The 23,990-nt window shown below is 39.3% G+C and overlaps 1 protein-coding gene across 1 annotated transcript; it reads right to left on the reverse strand.

The window, feature by feature from the left end:
- Positions 1-1,050: 1,050 nt before the first annotated feature.
- LOC135233040 (IQ domain-containing protein M-like) lies at positions 1,051-11,094 on the reverse strand. The gene is made up of 3 exons (XM_064296153.1): positions 11,058-11,094; positions 3,234-3,316; positions 1,051-1,338 (listed from the first exon to the last, which is right to left on the reverse strand). The coding sequence occupies exons 1-3, from the start codon at positions 11,092-11,094 to the stop codon at positions 1,051-1,053; spliced, it is 408 nt and encodes a 135-aa protein (XP_064152223.1).
- Between the last annotated feature and the right edge of the window lie 12,896 nt (positions 11,095-23,990).

Genomic DNA, 23,990 nt, shown 5'->3' on the forward strand with positions numbered 1-23,990 from the left:
TTATATTTTCCTGATTTTGCTCTATTAAGAAAAATATGGGCATGCATTGTCTCCCACACGGTTGTCAGCTTGTCACACTGTGGGGTCTTGCATGTTGCTGTGATGCTGGGAGCAATGCTACCAGTGTTCAAATACCAGCAGGGTCACCCACGGCGGACAGCTTTCAGCTGAGCATCCAGACTAAGACAGGCTAGGAAGAAGGACCTGTCAGTCTACGTCTGAAAAAAATTGGCCAGTGAAAAGCAGGGAGACATTGTCTGATATAGTGGCAGAAAATGGTCCCCTCAGGTTGGAGGGCACTACAGTGGCTGCAACAATGGGCTCAAGCACAACAATGACTGTGGGGACGGCACAGGACCAAGCAGTGTTTCATTCTGTTGTACGGAGGGTCACTATGAGTCAGACTCTAACAACAACAAAAACGTGGGCATGCATGTATGCAAGCACAAAGAACACTGTCTTAGCCTGGGTTTTCTGGAGAAGCAAAACTAGTATTGCCTTGAGATACTCTTTAAACCTTGAACCGAATATATCTGCTTAGATCAACTTTTAGGGAAATGAAGGATACTAACCATAAAACTCTTACCCTGCTCAACAATAGAATTCGGGGCTATAAACCAGTGACTGATATCACTGATGTTGTTAGATGCCATCGAGTTGGTTCCAACTCATGGTGACCCTACGTACAACAGAATGAAACACTGCTTGGTCCTGTGCCATCTTCATAATTGTTGCAACATATGTTTGAGCCCATTGTTGCAGTCACTGTCAAGAATTAATAACACTGAAATAGACAATCTCTGAGGATTTGTACTATAAAGAACATCACTCCTGTTAGAAGATGCAGCTAACTGACTCTGTTCCCCTGAATTTCTCTTTCCCATTAGGATGCTCTCTTCTCAATATCTGGTGCCCCCAAAGGTTAACAGCTCTACTAATCATGCCTCCCTGCTTTCTGCTGTTACAAGTTTGACCTTTGCCTTAACAAGAAAATTCTACTACAAGCACAGCAGAAGCAAAGAGTTTTACCTGTTGGTTTGCTGAACTTCTTTACTCCACCCAAAACATACCTTTTCCAAATTGATCTGTAGAGTCCTCCCATTTTTCTTTTACATGAAAAAAGTTTGGTTCCTTGAAAGAAGTTTGGTGTGAAGGCCTTTCAGAAGATTCATGTTTGCGAAACTCCTTAGGAAAACAAATATTCTTGCGTGCTATCTGATGTTCTTGGACCACATCAAGTGTGTCCTTTTTTTTAATTTCCAAAGGTATGTATTTGCCACTTTTCGTTTTTTGGTGTTTATTTCGAAAAACATTTATAGAAGTACCTTGAATTTTATTCTGTGAATAAGACAAAAATAAATTTTAATAAAATCACGTAACTGTTAAGTAAATTTTACAAATTACCTTACTGGACATTTATAATAAATTACATGACGGTAATCATATAAATGAGATGTTACCCTAGGTAGTGCTCCAAAATCCCTTCACAAGCATGAGGGTTATATTCGACTTCCAAAAAAAAAATCCAGATTTTCTTTCCTTTTTTTTTTTTTTTCTCCTCTCCCCCCAAAAAAGTAGATTTTAGAATAGTAATTTTCTCCTCAAATGTGGTATTTCTAAATACAACTTTAAAGACCATTTCTAAACAGGCATTTCAAGTCGACATATAAGAATTTAATTATTTTCAAACGTCTACAAAACGCTAACACCCCAAATCTTTTTCTCTGCTGGAAACAACTGAAAAACAACTGGGCATACACGGAGTTGACTCTCAAGAACAGCATATAAATAATCAAATTTGTATTTTAGATTCTTTCATTCACCTAAATGCTTTCTCATTTTGACAACCCTAAGCAGCAGAAAAATAATACAATTCCAGATCATTGATAATTTACCCAAACAATGTAGTTTCACTCATTCTATTGTCACAGATAGAGCTATAGTTAAAAAAAAAAAAAAAAAAAAGTTCAGACAAATTAAATTCAAATTCTTGCCAATTCAAGGTGCCAGCCAAGGAGATTTTAGTATCCTAGTATTACGTTTTGCCAAGCAACCAAAGATGGAATATCATGCTGTTATTATTAGATACAATTCTAAAAACGGGTCAGGGTCCTAAGGCACATCTGTCTAACCTTGAAGACTAAGAAGTTTTCATCTAATATGTCTACTAGTGAAATCAAGATAATTGAAAATTGTTTTTAAAATTGGTTAGAGGAAAGGATTAAACAATATTAACAGTGCTGATTAAAACCACCTTGTGGCCAGTCTCAGCACAAAGGGCCATTCGAAAAATCATAAATTACAAGAGCCCTCCCCTCAGGCAGCACTGAAATTTTTTTTAAATCTTTATTTGAAGTCTTTACTTAAAAGTGTCTAAAAAGGGGAGTGCATGGTGTGCACACAGAGTAAACCATCCTAAGATCCCCTTCTCTCACCTGCCTCCCCAAAGGTCCATTTGTCCAAATAGTTGCTCTTCCCCAAATATTCTCACCTCCTCTGTAAATACTCTCCTCCAAAACTCCACCCGGGCTGCCTCTCCTACCTCTTTACCCTGGCCTTTCCATTTCACCCCTTCTTCTCACCTTCCAAGTCTGTGCCATTTCAACAAATACATATTCAACCAGGCACAGTGCTTGTGGCTAGAGATGCAACGTTAAAAAAGACAGTCTCTTGCCCTCAAGGGGCTTTCAGACTGGTAAACAGACAGTTCTAATGCAAAGTGATGTGGAAGAAGATATAGGGAAGCATGTCATGCTGGGGCATACAAGAGACATACCTCATAGTATATTTTCTAGTTAAAAAAACATGGCCATCTAGTTGATTCCAACTCATAGCAACCCTACTGCAAACCTATGACTCAGTTGAGTTTTCTAGTTTAGCTTTGTCTAAACATTATTTAAAGAAATATTTACTTAAGATTTTAAATCCAAATATTTGTTATAATTCATCAAAAGAAACATTAAAAGTTGAATTAAATGTGCAAATCAAAAATATATTATGTATATGTATTTAAACTTTATAAATAAATGTATAATTAAATAATAGGTAGAATTGAAAAATACTATTTTAAAATGTGACCTTCATATTCATTGGGGATTCAATTTTCTCCTAGTCTGTTCAGAACCTGTCACATGCTAGGGTTCATGCAATCGCCTGGAATAATCACTGTAGTATACAAATACAGTTATTAGTTTCCTGAAAAACATAATGTTGGATAAATGCAAAGAATCAACCTCATTAATCTTCTCATAATGCTGAGCGATGAGAGTTTTTGCCTCTTGAAAAAAATCTTGCTTGGTGATCTCTAAAGTAGGATCTAAGAAACAGAGAGAAGCATTTTGTTTAATGTAGTTAATGGACTTCCATAATCAAAAATAAAAAACCAAACCAAACCCGTAGCCGCCGAGTCAATTCCAACTCATAGTGACCCCATAGGATAGAGTAGAACTGCCGCATAGAGTTTCCAAGGAGAGCCTGGTGGATTTGAACTGCTGACCTTTTGGTTAGCAGCCGTAGCACTTAACCACTACGCCACCAGGGTTTCCAATCAAAAATAGTGAAACTAAAATATGAAATTAAAATAGTTGAGAAGTTATGAATCTTGCAGGACTTTATAAAAATGTAAGTGGATGCAAAAAAAAGTTAATGAAATGCAGCTAAAGTAGCATTTTGCTTTTTAAAAAGAAAAATCAGCTTGTAATGGTCAGAGTGGCGAAATGGGATATCCTAAATTATTAAAGGCTGGAGAAAGCAAAGAAAACACACAAAATTTGAATATCCTTCCTCAGTGCTGAAAGTTCTTCGAATGTTACTATACAGAAGAAATAACAACATATTACTTTGGGCACAAAAAGTCATTATCACGTCTACCTGTGTTCTCTAAAGCATACCCGCGGACTATTACATGTGGATGCACATTTCTTCAAGGATATTTACCTTACAGCTTGTCAGCAAAATTATAATTGCCAAATATAATTCCTCAATAGGTACACTAAACAGAAATTACTATCAACGCCTACAAATGAATAACATTATTATAACTCTTATCTCATTCATATTTTCCTAAGATTCTTGCCTTTTTAACCAGACTTATGAATAGAATCCCATAGCATGTACATAGAATACAACATTCTCATTTATTCTTTAAGATTTCCTCCTTATATATTTCCTTTTTTATTAGCTGATTTTACATTAATGAGTGTCTCTTGGCTTCCTCCTCTTAACTTGGATTCGACAAAAATTAAAGATATTATCTTATCTAAGTTAGGTTTTTGGTCTGTCCATTGGGTTCTCCATTTCTATAATTCTAACTCCTTTAGTACTCTTAGGATCAGTGCTTTCTCTTTCTTCCTTTCACCCACTCAGATCTGAAGCAGTTAAAAATTCCATCTTCATGCAAATCAAAATCTTAAAAAGATACCATCACCCACCACCAAAACAGCTTGAATTGAAAAGACTGGTAACACAAGTGTTGGTGCCAATGTGGAGCTACTAAAAATCTCACGTGTTGTTGGTGGAAATGTAAAATACAACAATTTGGAGAAAATATGAAAATTTCTTATAAAACTAATACATATCTGTGACCCAGCAATTCCACTCCTATGAATATACTAGCGAATGAAAACTTATATTTACCAAAAGGTTGATAATACAAGAATTTTCATAGCATCTTCACTCATAATAGGCCCAAACTGGCAACAGCTAAGACATGCATCAACAGGAGAATGGGTAAATGAACTGTGGTATACACAAAAAAATACTACTTGGCAATGAAAAAGAACCTAACTCCTAATGTTCATAACAACATGGATGTATCTCAGAAACAGCACGCCAGGTAAAAGAAGCCTTATGTAACACAGTACATACTGTAGGATTTCACTTGTACGATGTTATAGAGCAAACGAAGCTAATCCAATCCATAGTAGGAAAAAAAAAAATCAGAACAGTTATTCTTCTGATGGAGGGGTACCACAGATTCACCAAGAAGAGATATGAAGGAAATTTCTGGGGGTATGTAAATGTTCTATATCTTGATATGGATATGGATTACAAGGCATATGTAATTATATAATTCAGTGAATATACACCTAGGATTTGCGCATTTTATTATATGTAAATTATGCATCAAAAGAAAAAACTAAACAAATATTGAATTCTAACTAATGATATATATGTCAGATGGACAGAGGAACTGGAAGCAAGTACAGTAAAATATTAATGGTAAAGACTGGGAAGTAGGTATATGAATGTTCACTTAAAATTCTTTTAAACTTGCTCTATGTTTGAAAATTTCATAATAAAATACTGAGGGCAGAACTCTCTCTTCATTCCTTCCTAAAATTTCTCCTTGCTTTCCACCATGTAGACTCATAGGCCAAGGGTAGCTGTTACTTTGCAGCAATGATGTCCTGAGGAATGACACCTGAGGAAGACTTTAGCAATCAAGAAGAGGGATGACTGGGCTCTGGCTGGCCACAAGTGCTGGGTTCAGAGAGGACATATAGCCTAAAGGTGACCCACCAAGGTAAGCAGCACTGAATTGTCACCTAGCTCTCTAGTTTCTCCCCATGGGAAGTGCTTTAAGTCATTAAATTACCAAAGTCAAATCTCTGTGTCCTTCACAACCATCATTGTATCCCCCCACATTCATAGCTGTCTAGGTACTTCTAAGTATATTGATTAATAAACTTTTTTCTTCTTTTCAATCAAAAATAATCGTTAAGACTTCATGCACGTATTTCTAGAGAAGTATCTATATTCCTTGTACAGATCAGAGCACCAAATCACACATGATTGGATCAGCACCATTAACAGCTCATATAATTTTCGTCATTCAAAGGTATAAGTTGGAAGAGATAAGAGACAAGGAATTAAAATCATCTGTTTCATCAAATTCCTACTAAAATCTAAACCTCTTTTGGGGGGTCCTCCAACTAAGCACATATTTCCTGGAGGAAAGGCAGTGAGTTATCCTGAGGTGTTACTCCACAACCTGTTCCTCTCTTTTCTTCCTTTCATGATAACTCTTTCCTCTATTAACTCTCTTCTTCTGACTAATCAAACCTTCTTTATAATTATTTCTGTAACTGTCACACGCATGACAAGCAACAGAATTTATAAACATAAGTCATCAGTTTTTGTTAAAAATGTAGCTTTGCTGAAAAAAACAAATGTAGTTTTGCAAACACCAGAAGGTCTTCATACCTGACGCGACCCTAGAGATGATCTACATCGTCTTCATTGACAGATGAAGTTCAGAGTTGGAGGGCCTGAGTGTCTCCTGAAATCACACAGCTGGACTGCGAGCCTGCACAGGCACCGGTCTCAAGAGTCCTTTGCTGCCTCTTTTTTTCTGCTTTGCTGTTTTCCCTGATGCCTTGTACCCAAGACTGAAGACTCCTCTGAGACTGGGCTGGCCACCGTGGAGAAATACTCACATTTTCCTGAAGGCACAGGGGCACTTAAACTTCATGCCAGCAGCTCTGTAGCCTTCCTACCATTTAAGGCACTGAGGCAGCTCTCCTAATGTTCTAATAACTCAAAATTAACCTTTGACAGAAGAGTTCAATTCCCAAGACAGAACTATCTTCCTAGCTGGGCTCTCTGGTGATAGGGGGCATGTCTGATTTTCCCTTCTCCCCAGGTGCACCTGAGAACTGTGGAGAAGCTTGTATACACTCTGGCAACCCTAATAACCTCCTTGGGCCCGGCAAGGAGACGTCCACTCATCAAGGGACGGCCACAGCCATACAGTAAGGCCATGAGGTTCTCAAATGGGATAAGGCCTGGGGTTGTATATAAAGGAGCAGAAAAGGGCAGTGGCAGCCAGAATACAGCAATGTCACACGAATCCTGAGCTGGCTGCTCTGAAGGCACACTGACACGTTGACTTCCACCTGGCGGTCCCGTGCCCTTGTTGTCTGTCATTTAAGGTGCTGAGGCAGCTGTTCTGATTTTCTCCCGTAACTAAAAGTTAGCCTTTGAAAAAAGGAGTTAAACTCTTGAGGCAGCAAGAGATAACTTGTATGTCAATGCCTCTGAAAAGGCAAAGCTAGAGTCTGTTCTTTATTTTTATAATTTCCAAGGATATGCATATATTCAAAAAATAAGTCTAAAAATTACAGTAAATTAAACAGCTTTGACATTAAGGATCCATCCAGTTAGTCTCTGAGGCTTCTGTTTCTTTGTTCCCAGTGGGGTAAGTATGTAAGTATGAAGCTTTTATACTTTTAAATACACATTATACTTCAGCTATTTTTTTTTATTATTAAGAGGGAGTTGCCATGGTCTGCTTCCTCTCTGCTTAAAATAAACCTATAATTAAGGCTTTGTTTATTTGCAAATACATATCCAAGCATATAGAGTGACTCTTAAGAGCTCTCATTCTTGAGTCACACTACTATTTTGAGTTTGAATTCCAACTTACTCATGAGGCTTATTTCATTTCCTTAAGCCTGTTTTCTCATTTATAAAATAAGATGATATTTCGTGCACAGAGGTTGTTGTGAAGATTAACTTAGGTAGCATTGAAAAGCACTTAGCACGGTGCCTGGCACATAAAAAACTTTCTATAAATGCAGGTTTTTATTATTACTTAATACTTAAGTAATATTACTGTTGTTATTACTGTATTATTATCATTAGACCAGGTAATGTTTCCTTCTGTTGCGCATGGGGTCACCATGCCCACACAGTGACAACTAACATAACTAACATCATTAGGCTAAATTTTCCCCAACAGTATTTACATAATTAATTTCACTAGTCAAGCCTCATGTCTTCAATAGCACAAGGATAAGCCTGAACTTTCTAAACCAGTTTGAATGAATTAAATCTTCAAATTATGGTTCTGGTGGTGTAATGGTTAAGCACCTGGCTGCTAACCAAAAGGTTGGCAGTTTGAATCAGGGCTCCAGGGCTTCTGACTAGTTGCTTCCGGTTTGAACTCCTGCTGAGATATACTGAATCAGAATCTATGTTTAAACAAGATCCCCAGATAATTCTTATGTATACCTTCCTAGGAACTTGTTAGAAATGCAAATTCTCAGCAGGGGTTTGAACCCACCCAGAGGGTCTGCAGGAGAAAGACCTGGTGATCTGCTTCTTCAACGATTAGAGCCAAGAAAACTTTATGGGGCAGTTCTATTCTGTTACGTGGGGTCACTATGAGTCGGAATCAATGCCTTGGAACCCAAAAAATGGTTCTTTTTATCCAAACGAGTTAATTAATATATTCGCAAATAATAAAATCTTTCATGTTTGCACTTTTTCAAGTTACTAAATTCAAAAAAAAAGCGGTAAGAAATCATTATAAGCAATAACAATTTTTTTTAATTATAAAGTCCATGAAGAGACTGAAATAGTCATATTAAACTTACCTAAAACATAATGAGTGTAAATGTTAACACTTCCACGGGGAAAAAAATAAGAGTACCTCTAGTCCCAAAAATTCACTAACCTAAAATAATTTCTCATATTTATCTTTTAAAAAAATCCTCATTCTTCATACATCATCAGTTTCATGCTATTGCAATTAAGGGTTCGTAAAACCACAGATTTCTCTTTCTGCTTTAAAGCTTCTGTATGTAGTTGCTCTAGGAAACCTCGGATGACACCAGGAGATCTCGTTATATAAACTATGACAGAATGAGCCACTCATCATCTCTGGAGTATAATCATTTAGCAACTTCTTTTCTGCATCTTAAAAAATTCAGGGGCTTACAAACATGTGTCTTTCATAACCATAACAAAAATAACTGACCTTAGAGAGTTTAATTTCCATCCTTCCCGCTAATAGGCTGCATTCTTCAAAATGAAAATCCACAAAAACTTACTGAGGAATATATCTTGAACGAAGATGTGTGGCCACATGACTAAAGCCATTCTTATATATATAGTCACAGTAAGAGCTTGTTTGATTTCATAGGTGTTAGGGAAGCCCCACCTCAGGTTCAGTTGGATTCAATTCAGCATAGCTTCGTTAAACATCTACCACACGGTGTCGCCATGAGTCAGAATCGACCCGGTGGCAACTGATTTAGTTTTTAAGAGCCAGCTACTGATTTTGGTGCTAAATATGCTGAAATAAATAAGACACTACAGCTGCCTTCAGGTGCTTAAGAACCTAGGGCCAGAACAACTTGTAAATACATGCCAAGCCATTTGGAAAGATAGGTGCTGTTTTGAAAGTCAGCATAAACCGTCCTTTACCACCAGCTTACTAATGTATGAATTTCTTTTTAAGGAGATAAAGCTTTTCATTGTATTATTAGAAATAAGGCTTAAAACAGAAATATCCCAAGAAAAATATCAGGGTGAATCAAATCCATGCTGAGGCAGTGGTTTTAAATGTTCGCTTCATTAATTTCACATGCCTTGAGGGTACTTCTTTCAGTCAGAACAGCTCAGGCCTTATCTGTTTTACGTATTTGTGCTCTTCCTAAGATTTGTTTTGAAGAAAAGAATTCCTTGGCTAAAAGTAACAATCAAACTCCAGGCAAGTAAAAAACAAACAAAATTTGACTACTACTGCATGTGCTAAAAGATAAGTAGGTTCAGACGAGGAAAAAGAAGTGCCAGAGACAGGGAGGAGTTGGAGAGGGAAGAAGCTGAAACTAAGGCCATTAGTTCTAGGGTAAAGAGCTGTGGAAGAAAATCTCTGGAAAGAGAATGTAAGCACTTCGAACAAAAACATCAAATAGAATAAGTTATATTCAATTTCCATTATACATAAGTGAAGAAAGCACATACCATTTCTAATTTCTTTTCACAAAAAGGGTAAAGAACCAAGTAAAACCCAGATTTCAAGTGGCATATAGTTATCTTCTCCCATAACACATATTTGACAGTTTTTTCCCACAACGTTTTCTGCATAAAGACCCATCTCTTCAGTTCCGAATTAAGGGTATTGTGTTGAGTTCCCTACATACCTCAGAGAGATTTCATAAAATGTACCCCCAAAAAATCTATGTTAATATTTCTCAGACTGGGATTAGGTTACTAGGGAGATGTGGGGGAATTCCAAGCTCACAGTATCAAGACTTCAAATATAATTTAATTACGGACAGGACCCAAAGGCACAAAGAAACTAGAGAACATTCCTCCTCCACTTCCTAGGTCTTCCTCCTTTTCTGCCCTTTCCATGTTTAAAAATGTGCTGTATTATCCAAATAGAGAGTTAAAGAGATCCACACAGGCTCTTCTTGGTAGCCCTGGCTGAGTACCAGCTGGCTTGGGTCATTTACTTCTGGGGTCACAAGAGGCAAGGGGAGGCACCAGAGCAGGAAATCCTAAAAATCCCAGCTCTTTGTACGGGATTTTCCATTTCCCAATCATGCTTCCTAAATCTAAGTTTAAGATTACTTGCAGTAAAGTCTAGAACAGCTCTGTCCAATAGAAATATAATGTGAACAACATATGTAATTTAAAATTTTCCACATTTTAAAAAAGTGAAATTCACTTTAATAACACAATTTTAACAGTCTACTTTATTTAAACAAAATAAACCCAAATATTATCTTTTTAACATTAATCAACATTAAAAATAATGATTAATGAGACATTTTACATTCTTTATTTATTTATTTTTGCTCTAAGCCTTCAAAATCCAGGGTTGTATTTTGCACTTACACACATCCTCTTGTTATGCATTTAGATTTTGTGAAATGTCACTTGAAAAAGTAGATTCACACACTCAAGTTGTTCTACACATTCTTAAAAGTTTTCCAGTTAACTGAACTTTAAGGTTTTCAAACTGAAATAAAATGAGTTAAAATTAAATTAAATATTCAGCTCCTTAGTTGTACTAGCCACATTTCAAGCACTAATAGCCACCTGTGGCTAGTGGATGGGTACTGGACAGAACACTAAGTTGAAAGTTGCTACTGATCTCTCAAAAGTTGGTTGCATTTAAATAATGGGAATCAGATGGATTCTTACAAGCCTGCCAACAAGTCTAGTGTTCTAAGAGTTTGTTATTCATGAATAGAAAGGTCAGCTTCTAACAGCTGGCGCACCAAGCACCACGTGTCAAGCTCCTGGGTAAGCTGGATACTCACATTCAGTTTTCTCGGGTACAGCCTCTGCGGCAGCCATGATGCGCCGTCAGCGTTATTTTCTGGTTTGTTTGTTTTTTTGTTTTTTGAAAGCTGGGGTCCAGGTCCTTAAACACAGTTACATTAAGAAAGTCAGTAAGGATGAATATTGATTTTTAATTCACTCACTCAAGAAAAATAGGATGAACAATAACAATTAACTCTTTCTAACATCACTCCTCTGCTCTAAAACCTACAATGTCTTCCCCTCCAATAACAACAGCTTGCATTTGGTAGAACTTTATAGTTTATCAAGTGCTTTATAACCATTACCTTAATTTACCAAACCACCTGATAGCAACTATTGTCCCTCTTGTTCCTGGAGCTATTGACCTGGAGCTCAGGGAAGTGAAATAGCTTGTAAACATAAGCAGCAGCTTAGTTGCAAATACAGAAAACTCAAATTACATCTTGGGGTCCAAGTTCTTTGCAGGTCCATCTGATGTCTCACTACTTTCCACTACGCTACCTGGCACACACCTTACACACTATGCTGGCCATCTCCCAGAACGTCCTGTCTTACTTATTTTTAGCCCACCCATCCTTAAAACCCACGTTTAAATCTCACCTCCCTCATGATCACCCACCTCCAGTGATTTATCTGTTCTTCCCTTAAACATATTAGTTATGCTGTCCATACCCCTCTTGGGGCTTATCATATGCCAACCTTATGAGATTCACGTGTTGTTCTTAGATGCCGTTGAGTCAGCCCTTGACTCATGGCAATCCCAGGCGCAAGAGAAGGAAATGCTACCTGGTCCTGCACCTGGACCAATTATAGACTGGATCATAATGATCCATACGGTTTTCACTCGCTGATTTTCACAAGTAGATTTCCAGGCCTTTCTTCCCAGTCTGTCTTAGACTAGAAGCTTTGCTGAAATCTCTTCAGCATCATAGCAACACACAAAAGCCTCCACAGACAGAAGGGTGGTGGCTGAGCAGGAGAGGCAGTAGCCAAGAATCAAACCCAGGTCTCCTATATGGAAGGCAAGAATACTACCACTGAGCCACAGAGACATATTTAAAAAAAAAAAAAAAGTTGCCCTTGATTCTGATGCATGGTGACCCATGTGTTTGTCAGAGTAGAACTATGCTCCATATGGTTTTCGATGGCAGATTTTTTGGAATTAAATTGTCTGGCCTTTCTCCTGAGGGAACTCTGCATGGCCCCAAACCTGTGAACTTTGAGTTAGCAGCCGGATGCATTAATTATTTGCACGACCCAAGAACTATATTTCCAATCAGACTCCAAATGCCTTGAAAACCAAACTATATACTAGTGATAATCAACCCTAAATGAATACTAGAATCATCTGGGGAGTTTTAAAAAACATACGACCGTCTAGAGTAGGGGTCAGGCTTCTGCATTTTTTGGTATGCAGATTTCAATGTTTCATGGAGGAGGGAAGCCTCACCTGGTGCCTTGACCTTTCGCAGGGCCCTGCTCAGTGCGTAGTGTCATGGAGCTGCCCAGTGAATTGCTGATTAGTGGGCTGACGGAGCTGAGCCCTTCCTCCTACACTGGACATCATTGCTGCTTCCAAAGCATTATGCAAAATGCATCAACTATTGCTCTACAGCCCGGAGTGATGCAGACTACCGTGTGCTCGCCTCGCCCCAGGAACAGAAATAGGGACAGTAAATGCTTAGATGGAGCCTCACTGAGCCTCTTGTTCTACAACTTTAAATATAATTGTTCGGTTGACTGACCCAGCCAACAAACTATGAGTGATGTATTTAAGACCTGTTAAATAATGATGTGGGGATTATTAGAGCAAATCTGTAAACCAGCTTTGCCCTGATGAAAGTCAAGTGTCTCTAGTCACATCCTTTTAGAAGGCTACTATGTATTTCCAGAGATCTCACACAAAGCAGGAAAATAATTGCAATTACAGTTTCAAAATAACAAAATCTGGAACACCTGAAAATGATTAATTCTCAAATTGTCAGCATTATACCATGGGCAAGAGCACAGAACATGTACCGTGTCTGCCCAGTTCTGCAAGTGAAGCAGGATAAATTAAAATAACTGCACCCCCCTTAGCAATTAACAATCAGAACACATCTTTTGGTCTGGCTTAATTGCTGTCTTCTTTCCATTTAAATATAAGAAAATAAAGGTGTTTTGTGCTCCATCATTTTCTTATTTTAATCTCCATAGAAATGGATTCTTCTCTGTAGCTGTTGGCACCTACACCTTAATTCAGTATGCCAGGAGTGTCATCCTGCATTAAATTCGCTGGCAAGCAAGACATCCCACTGTCCTTTTAATACAGAAAACTAGCCAAGCATCCTAAGGGGTGCTGGCATGGTAATGGCCCACAAAGTTGAGGGGATGGGAGACAACCCTGAGACAGGAGATGGGGTGGAAAAAGGCCCTGGAGGACAGCACTGCTTGGAGACGGGCACACTGACACAGAACATCCACGTTAAGTCCCCAAGAGACTGTTATGAAATGCTGAGTCCCTCCCGATGCACTTGGTCAATCAATAAGTGCATCTCTAGTGCATGACTTGTGCCAGAGGCTCACCATCTATTTGGGACGAAAAGGCATATGCATAAGTCAAATACAAATCAAAACGTTAAACAGAGTTGCAAACAACTATATGTCAGATGTCATAAGAAAGTCAGTAAACATCGTAAAATAAGTGATATAAACCCATGAGTGCCAGGGGTTCAAATGCGGGTAAGATCACTGAGGGCTGGGAAAAGGGTTTAAGAGGGACTAAGCTACACCTAGAAGGGTGGGCACAGGAGTACTACCGAAGTTTTCAATAACTGGTTCAGCACAGACAACAACCATCAGAACCAAATGCTGGCCAGCATGTCCCTAGGGTACTGACTATCAACCCTGAGTGGGTCAGATTGGCTATTTAAGACAGAGAAGTCAGGCAGGTGAGAAAAATAGCACAGTCAAGGCCTGGAGGTGAGAAAACATGTGGTTTGTGAGACAGTGAGCAGCTGGTCTGTTTGATTTGAGCAGAGGGTTAGGTTTTACGCTACAGAAATGGCCAAATGACCACCGAAAGTTTTTGAACAGGGCACTGACATAACCAATATTCTGGAAAGGGTTTTGTTTTCTTCCCTGCTATATACCCAAGGCCTAGAACAGGGCCTGACATGTAGAACGATCTCAAAAAATATTTGTGGAGTGAATAAGAACAGCCACAGCATGTTGAGCAGGGTGGCCCAAAATTCCCATGCTTATTTGAGAAAAAGTCTTTTCCTTCTTTCTCCCAGTAGATAGAATTCAGGGTTCTCCTAAACTGACTTACAGAAGTACTAAGATTTCTAATTCCATTTCTACGTGAATAAACGCAAACAGAAGTGGAAACAGCATTTCCCTACCTTATCTCCTTAGTTTGTCCTTCCTAAAAAAAAAACAGATGGCTAATAAGATCTCGTAACAGTATCCTGTATAATTAAGTGTCCTGGCGGCAAAGAGCTGCCCGATGGTGTTCAGCAGGACCTGTGGAAACGGGCCATGCACGAGGCTCTAGACTTTCACATTCAGCCGCTGATAAAAGGCTGAATGAGAACAGGTCTTCGTTTTCTATCCCAATCCCCTCCCCACCACTATTGTCCCTCTTCCCCAACCCTGCCAGCCTTCAATAATACTTTCTTCTCCTCCCCACTTCACCATCTTAAAAATTATACCTACATCCACCTAGTTGCTCAAGCCTTTGATTCTTCTCATATCTTTACCTACCACATCCAATTCACCTGGTCGTCTTCATTTTAACTTCAAAATACACCCATTTCTTCCCACCTTCACTATCTGATTCACAAGCCTGATACTCCTGGACTGCTGCAACAGCCTCCTAAATTGTTTTCTCGACTACCATTCTCACCCTTCTCCAGTCAATCCACTCTCCACACAGCAAGGAGTCATCTTCTTAAATGTGTATCACATCACGTTTCCCTTCTGTGGCTTTGTGCTGCATTTAGAATAAATCTAGCCTCTGGATCCACTTAAGGAGCCCGGTAGCACAGCGATTAAGCACTCGGCTGCTAATCAAAATGTCAGTCTTTCAAACCCACCAGCTGCTTCTTGGGAGAAAGATGTGACACTCAGCTTCCGTAAAGATTTACAGCCTTGGAAACCCTATAGGGCAGTTCTACTCTGTCCTATAGGGTCGCTAGGATTTGGAACCAACTTGATGGCACACACCACCACCACAAGGCTCTGCCTACCAAGTGCCCTCATGCTCTGTACACACTTGCTTCTCTGACTTCATTTCTTGTTACGTTTCCCGTTGCTCACTACACAAAGCCAAGCTCTTTTTAGCCTCAGAGCATTTGCACATATTGTTTTCTCTGCCTCAAACATTTTTCTTCCTACCCTTCTAAAGGTGCAGTCCTGCTCATCTTTCAGGCCTCTGCATATGTGAGAATTCCTTAAAGAGACCTTTCCTGACTACTCTGAGTACTACCTCATCTGTTCTCCGTTCTACTCCATATTATTATTCTGTACTTAGCATATGGATTATTTCTTCCATAGCACTTATAAAAACCTTTAATTCCACTTTATTTGTATTCTTACTTTTGTGTCTCATTCTACTAGGATGTAAAGTCCATTTTGACAGGAACCATGTCTGCTTTATTCGTTACTATACTCCCAGCACCTATCACAGTGCCCCACCTCCTGTCTGTCAGTATGTCCGACTATGGTGGCCCGCATGTTGCTGTGATGCTGGAAACTATGCCACTGGTATTTCAAACACCCATGGTGGACAGGCTACAGCACAGCTTCAGACCAACATAGGCTATGAAGAAGGGCCTGGCAGTCTACTTCTGAAAACAATTGGCCAGTGAAAACCTTATGAATAGCAGCTGAATATTGACACAGTGCTGGAAGATGAGCCCTCAGGTTGGGAAAGCCAAACTAAACCTGCTGCCGTCAAGTCGATGACGACTCAGGTTGGAAGGCATTCAAAATACCACTGGGGAAGAGCTGCCTCCTCAAAGTAGAGTCGACCAGTCTCTGCAGAAGGATATCGTGCTTGGCAAAGTAGTTGTTGTTATTAGGTGCCATCGAGTCAGTTCTGACTCATAGCAATCCTTTATGTACAACAGAGCAAAATACTGCCCAGTCCTGAGCCACCCTCACGTTCGTTGCTATGCCTGACCAGTCGTTGCAGCCACTGTGTCAATCCATCTCGCTGAGGGTCTTCCTCTCTTTTCCTGACCCTCTTCTTTACCAAGCATGATGTCCTTCTCCAGGGACTGGATGACATGTCTAAAGTCACGCCATTCTTGCCTCTAAGGAGCATTCTGGCTGTACTTCTTCAAAGACAGATTTGTTCGTTCTTTTGGCAGTTCACGTATATTCAATATTCTTTGCCAACACCATAATTCAAAGGCATCAGTTCTTCTTTAGTCTTCCTTATTTATTGTCCAGCTTTCACATGCCTATGAGGTGGCTGAAAACACCATGCCTTGGTTCAGGCGCACCTTAATCCTCAAAGTGACATCTTTGCTTTTTAACGCTTTAAAGAGGTCTTTTGCAGCAGATTTCCCCAAGGCAATACATTGTTTGATTTCTTGACTGCTGCTTCCATGGGCATTGATTGTAGATCCAAGTAAAATGAAATCCTTGACAACTTCAATATTTTCTCCATTTATCATGATGTCGCTTCTGGTCCAGTTGTGAGGATTTTTCTTTTTTTCATGTTGAGATGTAATTCATAGTGAAGGCTGTTGGCTTTGATCTTCATCAGTAAGTTCTTAAACTCTTCTTCACTTTCAGGGAGCAAGGTTGTGTTATCTGTATAACACAGGTTGTTAATGAGTCTTCCTCCAATCCCAATGCCTGTTCTTCTTCAGACAGTCCAGCTTCTTGGATTATTTGCTCAGCATACAGACTGAATAAGTATGGTGAAAGGATACAAACTTAACTCACACCTTTCCTGACTTTAAACCACGCGGTATCCCCTCCCCTTGACCTACCTGAATGACTGCCTCTCGGTCTATGTACAGGCTTCTCGAGAGCACACTTGAGTGTTCTGGAATTCCCATTCTTGGCAATGTTATCCATAATTTGTTATGATCCACACAGTCAAATGCCTTTGCATAGTCAATAAAACACAGGTAAACATCTTGCTGGTATCCTCTGTTTTTAGCCCGGATCCATTTGACATCAGCAATGATATCCCTTGTTCCGCATCCACTTCTGAATCCAGCTTGAATTTCTGGCAGTTCCCTGTTAATGTACTGCTGCAGCTGCTTTTCAATGATCTTCAGCAAAATTTTACTTGTGTGTGATATTAATGATATTGTTCAGTAATTTCTACATTCTGTTGGCTCACCTTTCTTTAGAATAGGCATAAATATGGACCTCTTTCAGTTGGCTGGCCAGGTAGCTGTCTTCCAAATTTCATGGCATAGACAAATGAGCACCTCCAGTGCTGCATCAGTTTGCTGAAACATCTCAACTGTCATTCCGTCAATTCCTGGAGCCTTGTTTTCCACCAATGTCTTCAGTACAGCCTGGACTTCTTCCTTCAGTACCATCTGTTCTTGATCATAAAAAAAAAAAAAGATCATATACTACCTCTTAAAATCATTGAACACTGACCAATTCTTTTTAGTAGGGTGACTTTGTATACTTTTCCATCTTCTTTTGATGCTTCCTGCACTGTTCAATATTTTGCCCAGAGACTCCTTCACTATTGCAACTTGAGGCTTGAATTTTTTCTTCAGTTCTCTTAGCCTGAGAAATGCTGAGCATGTTCTTCCCTTTTGGTTTTCTAACTTCAGGTCTTTGCACATGTCATTATAATACTTTACTTTGTCTTCTTGAGCTTCCCTTTAAAATCTTCCATTCAGCTCTTTTACGTCATCATTTTTTTCCTTTCACTTTAGCTACACTACTTTCAATAGCAAGTTTCAGAGTCTCTTCCGACATTCATTTTGGTCTTTTCTTTCTTTCTTGTCTTTTTAACAACCTCTTGCTTTCTTCATGGATGATGGATGTCCTTGATGTCATTCCACAACTCCTCTGGTCTTCGGTCATTAGTGTTTAACACATCAAATCTATTCTTGAGATGGTCTCTAAATTCAGGTGAGATATACTCAAGGCTGTACTGTGGTTCTCATGGACTTACTCTAATGTTCTCCACCTTCAGCTTGAACTTGTACATGAGCAATTAATGGTCTGTTCTGCAGTCAGCCCTTGGCCTTGTTCTCACTGACAATATTGAGCTTTTCCATTGTCTCTTTCCATAGATGTAGTTAATTTGATTCCTGTGTATTCCATCTGGTGAGGTCCACGTGTATAGTCACCACCACTTTATGTTGTTGAAAAAAGGTATTTGCAATGAAAAAGTCATTGGTCTTGCAAAATTCTATCAGGCACTCTCTAGCAGCATTTCTATCACCAAGGCCGTATTTTCCAATTATCGATTCTTCTTTGTTTCCAACCTGGTAAAGTAGAGGGGCAGCAAAAAAGAGGAAGACCCTCAATGAGATGGATTGACACAATGGCTGCAACAATGAGCTCAAGCATAACAATGATTATGAGGATGGCACAGAACCGGGCAGTGTTTTGTTCTGTTGTACATAGGGTCACTATGAATGGGACTGACTCAACAGCACCTAACAACAACAACAATGTAATGGGTAAAGGTACATCAGATGATAGATGAATAGAAGATTTATAGTTGTGTAATAAAAAATGGGAACCAAATTAGTCACATGACCATAAAATGAGATGGAAGAAAAATGCTCTATGACAGAAAGGACCACATAAAGCAGAGACTACATCAGCCTGAGACCAGAAGAACTAGGTGGTGCCCAGCTACAACTGATGACTGAACAGAGAAACCCTGAGGGAGCAGGAGAACAGTGGGATGCAGACCTCAAATTCTCATAAAAAGACCAGACTTAATGGTCAGACTGAGACTAGAAAGACCCCAGAGGTCATGGTCCCCAGACCTTCTGTTAGCCCAAGACAGGAACCATTCCCAAAGCCAACTCTTCGGACAGGAATGGAAAATGGTACTGGTGAAGAACGAACTTCTTGGATCAAGTAGACACACAAGACTATGTTGGCATCTCCTGTCTGGAGGGGAGATGAGAGGCCAGAGGGGCCAGAAGCTGCCTAAATGGACACAAGGCGAGAGAGTGGAAGGAAGCAGTATGCTGTCTCGTCAGAGGGAGACCAGTTAGGAATATGTAGCAAGGTGTATATAAATATTTGTATGAAAGACTGACTTGATTTGTAAACTTTCACTTAAAGCACAATAAAAATTAATTAAAAAAAAAGAAAGGAAAAATGCTCTATGAATTCATGATCATTAATATCAAATAAGCTGGGATCTCAGAGCCATGTACAACAGTGGTGAGCGTGTGGAGTAAACACTCCTGTGCTGAAGTAGAAACCTCCCTTTGATTCTCTAATTAATTCGGGTTAATATATTACGCAGAGCCTGGAAGTGGGAAGGAGAAGAGCATAATTGAATCATTAGAATATCACTTCATCTAACACAAAGCATGAGAGTCAGGAGCTCTATGGTGGCAGCAAGCTTAAATATTAGTCCAAAGTATGTGATCTGGGACAAATCACTAACTTCTCTGAATTGTTACTTCCTTGTCTAACAACAGAGCCCTGGTGGTGTTGTGGTTAAGAGCTTGGCTGCTAACCAAAAGGTCAGCAGTTCAAATCCACCAGCTGCTCCTTGGAAACCCTATGGGGCAGTTCTACTCTGTCCTATAGGGTCACTATGAGTTGGAATTGACTTAACAGCAATGAGTTTGGGCTTTTGTTTTTTTTTTCCCCCCATCTATAAATGAAGGATTTAAAATAGACACAAATTTAAACATGGCAGCTTCCATCTACATTTAAAGGAAATCTTTCTCACAAATTAGTGAGGACAACAGGTAAAACCTGTTCCCCCACTGCCAGTCACTCCATCTCCCATCCCCAATACCCTAGGCTCATAGAAGCACAGTTGATGATCTTGCAGGTACCTTCAAATGTAAGATACAAATCAATTACTTCATGAAAGACATGTTATCTTCTAGTTCCTTGCAGGCATGTGTGGCCACTGGCACTGATTAAGAATTCCCAAATATTCCTGGTTTTACATAAAATGTTGAAATCTTTAAATCACAAATGAAAAATGTTTATTTCATTTTTGGTCTCAAGTCATTAAAAAAGGAAATCCTAAACTGAGAACTCTAGCTTTATACTATAAAATCCTTTCAAATACTCTTTTCTAGCTAAAATGTATTTTTCATTTTGCCTCTCCTAAAGGGTAAAAGACTGCTCCATAGAGTTTTCTTTGCTTGGCTGCTAACCAAAAGTTGGACAATCCAACCCTTCCAGCAGCTCGGCAGGAGAAAAGACTGGTGGTCTGCTCCTGAAAAGATTACAGTCCACAAAACCTCACGGGGCTCTTCTGCTTTATCCTATAGGGTCACTATGAGTTGGAAAAGAATTCCTGGTTGCATAGTGGTTAAGTGGTACGCTGCTAACTGAAAGGTCGGCGGTTCCAAGCCACCAGTTGCTCCACAGGAAAAAGATGTGGCAGTCTGCTTCCATAAAGGTTTACAGCCTTGGGAACTCTATGGGGCAGTTTCACTCTATTCTATAGGGTCAGAGTGGCTATGAGTTAGAATTGACTAGACAGCAACAGGTATACCTGTAGTTATAATCCCATTTGGGAATGGGTTTTCTTTGTGATGTTAATGAGACAGTATTAGTATAGCCTGTGGCTTAAATCAATCTCTTTTGAGACATAAAAGAAATTAAACAAGCAAGTGAGGAGGCAGAGATGGGGGAAGATAGATGCCACGCCTCATGAAGATCTCCAAGGAGCCAAGGAATAGAAGCTGAAGAGACAAGGTCCTTCCCTCCAGAGCCAACAGAGACAGAAAGCCTTCCCCTAAAGCCAGAAAGCCTTCTCCTAAAGCCAGCACCCTCAATTCAGACTTCTGGCCTACTAAACAGTGAAAAAATAAATTTCTGTTTGTTAAATCCACCCAATTGCGGTATTTCTCTTATAATAGCACTAGATAACTAAGACAAACATGTAAAAGAATGATCATAGCAGTACTATTTTGTAATAGCTAAAAACTGGAAGCAACTCAAATGCCCACTCACAGTAGAAAGGATAAATAAATTGTGGTTCATTCATACCACAGGATATTTGATAGCAATGATTCTCACAAACATAATATTGAGAGAAAGAAGCGAGCGTGAAGAGGGCATGCTGTAGAATTCCCTTAATATAAAGTTCAAAAACAGGTAAGTTTTATTAACAGCAATAGAAAACAGGATAACAGTGACCTTTGGGGGAAAGGGTGTAGAGTCTGGTGGGGGCACAAGGACATCCTCTGGGGTGCTGTATTATTTAATTTCTTTATCTGGATGATGGTTACACAGGAGAGCTTGCTTTGTGTATTCATTTTGCTGTACACTTAGGATTTGTGCACTCTTGTGATTGTACATTACACACCAATTAAAAATGTAGTTACCAATCATAATATACACTGCATTAAATTTTCAAAGTGAGTCAGTCATCTAGGGCTGAACAGAAATACCACAAGTGGATGGTTTTAACAATGAGAAGTTTTTTCTCTCACAGTCCAGTAGCTTAGAAGTCTGAATTCAGGGCGCCAGCTCCAGGGGAAGGCTTTCTGTCTCTGTTGGCTCTGGAGGAAGGTCCTTGTGATGCATCTGTCTTCTCTTGGTCTGGGAGCATCTCAGAGCAGGAACCTCAGGTCCAAAGGATGGGCTCTGCTCCCAGCCCTGCTTTCTTTGTGGTATGAGGTCCCCAACTCTCTGCTTGCTTCTCTTTCCTTTTATCTCTTATAAGAAAAAAGGTAGTGCAGGCTACACCCCAGGGAAACTCCCTTTACACTGGATGAGGGATGTGACCTGGTAAGGGTTTTACAATCCCACCCTAATCCTCTTTAACATAAAATTGCAATCACAAAATGGAGGACAGCCACAGAATACTGGGAATCATGGCCTAACCAAGCTGATACACATATTTTTGAGGGGACATAAGTCAATCTATGACACAAAGTAAGCCATTAACTAAAAAACCCATTAAATCCCTGAAAATACTACCCCAGTCATTATGGCCTCTCTCAAAAAAATGCAAAGCATAGAGCTTTGTTAAAAGCTACCAATATCTGTACTAGATTGCAAGCTCCACCAAGGCAAGAACTAGCTTTCTAGATTTCTTTCATGTTTTCCTTAGGCCTGAGAACATGGCTAGTCAAATAAGTACCCCATAAAAAGCCACTGATTGGCATTCCTGCACAGAAGTCCTAAAGTATTATAATTTGCTTAGTTTTCCCAGAATTCTTAATGTTTAACTAGACATCCCTCTGCTGCTGAATTTTCTGTGTAGCCGCCATGAAATTTTGCATTATGGCTAACAAGCTTTGCTTGTACAGTCATGCGTCGCTTAACATCTACGACACATTCTGTGAACAGGACATTATGTGATTTGACGTTGCGCACAAACATGTCTAAATCGGGAGCAGTAGCATTCAGGGATTTTCCACCTTAGGGTTGTTTAATAACCTTTTGTTTCACTTCCAAATTGATACCTCTTTGCCTCTTGCTGGGGCCATCACTAGTACTGGTTTTACTGCATTGGGGAGCCATGATGCACTTCACAGTAATATTTTTGAAAGAAAATTAAACAGAGAGATAACGCTACAACACTCAAGAAATGCGTGATACATGAGATTGGATGCTGCTGCCTACGAGTCAAAGCATACACTCTTATATGGTAAACTTCTTATTTTTAAGTAGGGAAAGATCACATTAAATAATGATAGAAAGTGCAGTACAGTACAGGGCATACGTAAGCCAGTAACTTAGGCATTAATTATGACTATCACGATAGATGTGTCACAGGTTATATATGTATGAACCATTATGTGCCTGGTAGCGCAACTGCTCTGTATACACGAGACATGAGATACAGGTGTTGTGTGTGGGCAGCTGTTGAGTTTGCTATGTTTGGTTATGTCCAGTCCATCTGGTTCTTTGATGGGGATTTCTGAACTCCAGTATAATCTTATGGGACCACAGATGTATATGTGGTCAGACGTTGCCCAAACAGATGTTATGCAGTGCATGATTGTATAATTTTATTCACCTAGCTACCTGGATTTAAAAAAAATTTTATCTTGTCAATTCAGACTCACGGCAACCACATGTGTGTCAGAGTCAAACTGTGCTCCATGGGGTTTTCAATGGCTGATTTTTCAGATATAGATCGTCAGCTCTTTTTTCTGAGGCACTACTGGGTTGACTCAAACCTCCAACCTCTCAGTTAGCAGTCAAGTGTGTTTACCAATTTGTACCACACATGGGCTCCCTGTCATCTTGATGGGAAGGTCATAATTATCCAAATGAAAAAAGACACCAATTACTTTAGCCCCAAATGAGTTGTAAACACACACACACACAACTTATTTCAAAAGAAGACATGTTATTCCTTATTTTTCTCATCTCAAATTCCCATTCAATCTTTGAATTAAATCCTTAGACACTGACAGTAAATGACAGGGGTGGGAATAATAGGGACGGTGAAGCTTTCCTTGAACAAAATGCTAAATATTAGAAGATCTATCTTATCATAAATTTTATTTTTAGGAAATTCTGAACAGGAGACATATCAGATAGAACATATATGTCCGGGCACAGAAATGGTAATGGTGTCTATTTTCTATGTAGTCTGTTATACCGGAAACGGTTTCAAAATATGAAAATTCTCCTATCAATCCATGCAGTTATGCCTTCAATGATGATTGTGGCATGTTGTGACTTTGTTTTTCTTATGCTTTTTCACAGATTAAAACAGTGCTGTTATAAAAGTACATTCAGCTATTAATCACACATGCCTTAAATAGAAGCTATTAACATTT

The sequence above is a fragment of the Loxodonta africana genome, chromosome 13, assembly GCF_030014295.1.
Source record: "Loxodonta africana isolate mLoxAfr1 chromosome 13, mLoxAfr1.hap2, whole genome shotgun sequence".
Lineage (NCBI taxonomy): Eukaryota > Metazoa > Chordata > Mammalia > Proboscidea > Elephantidae > Loxodonta > Loxodonta africana.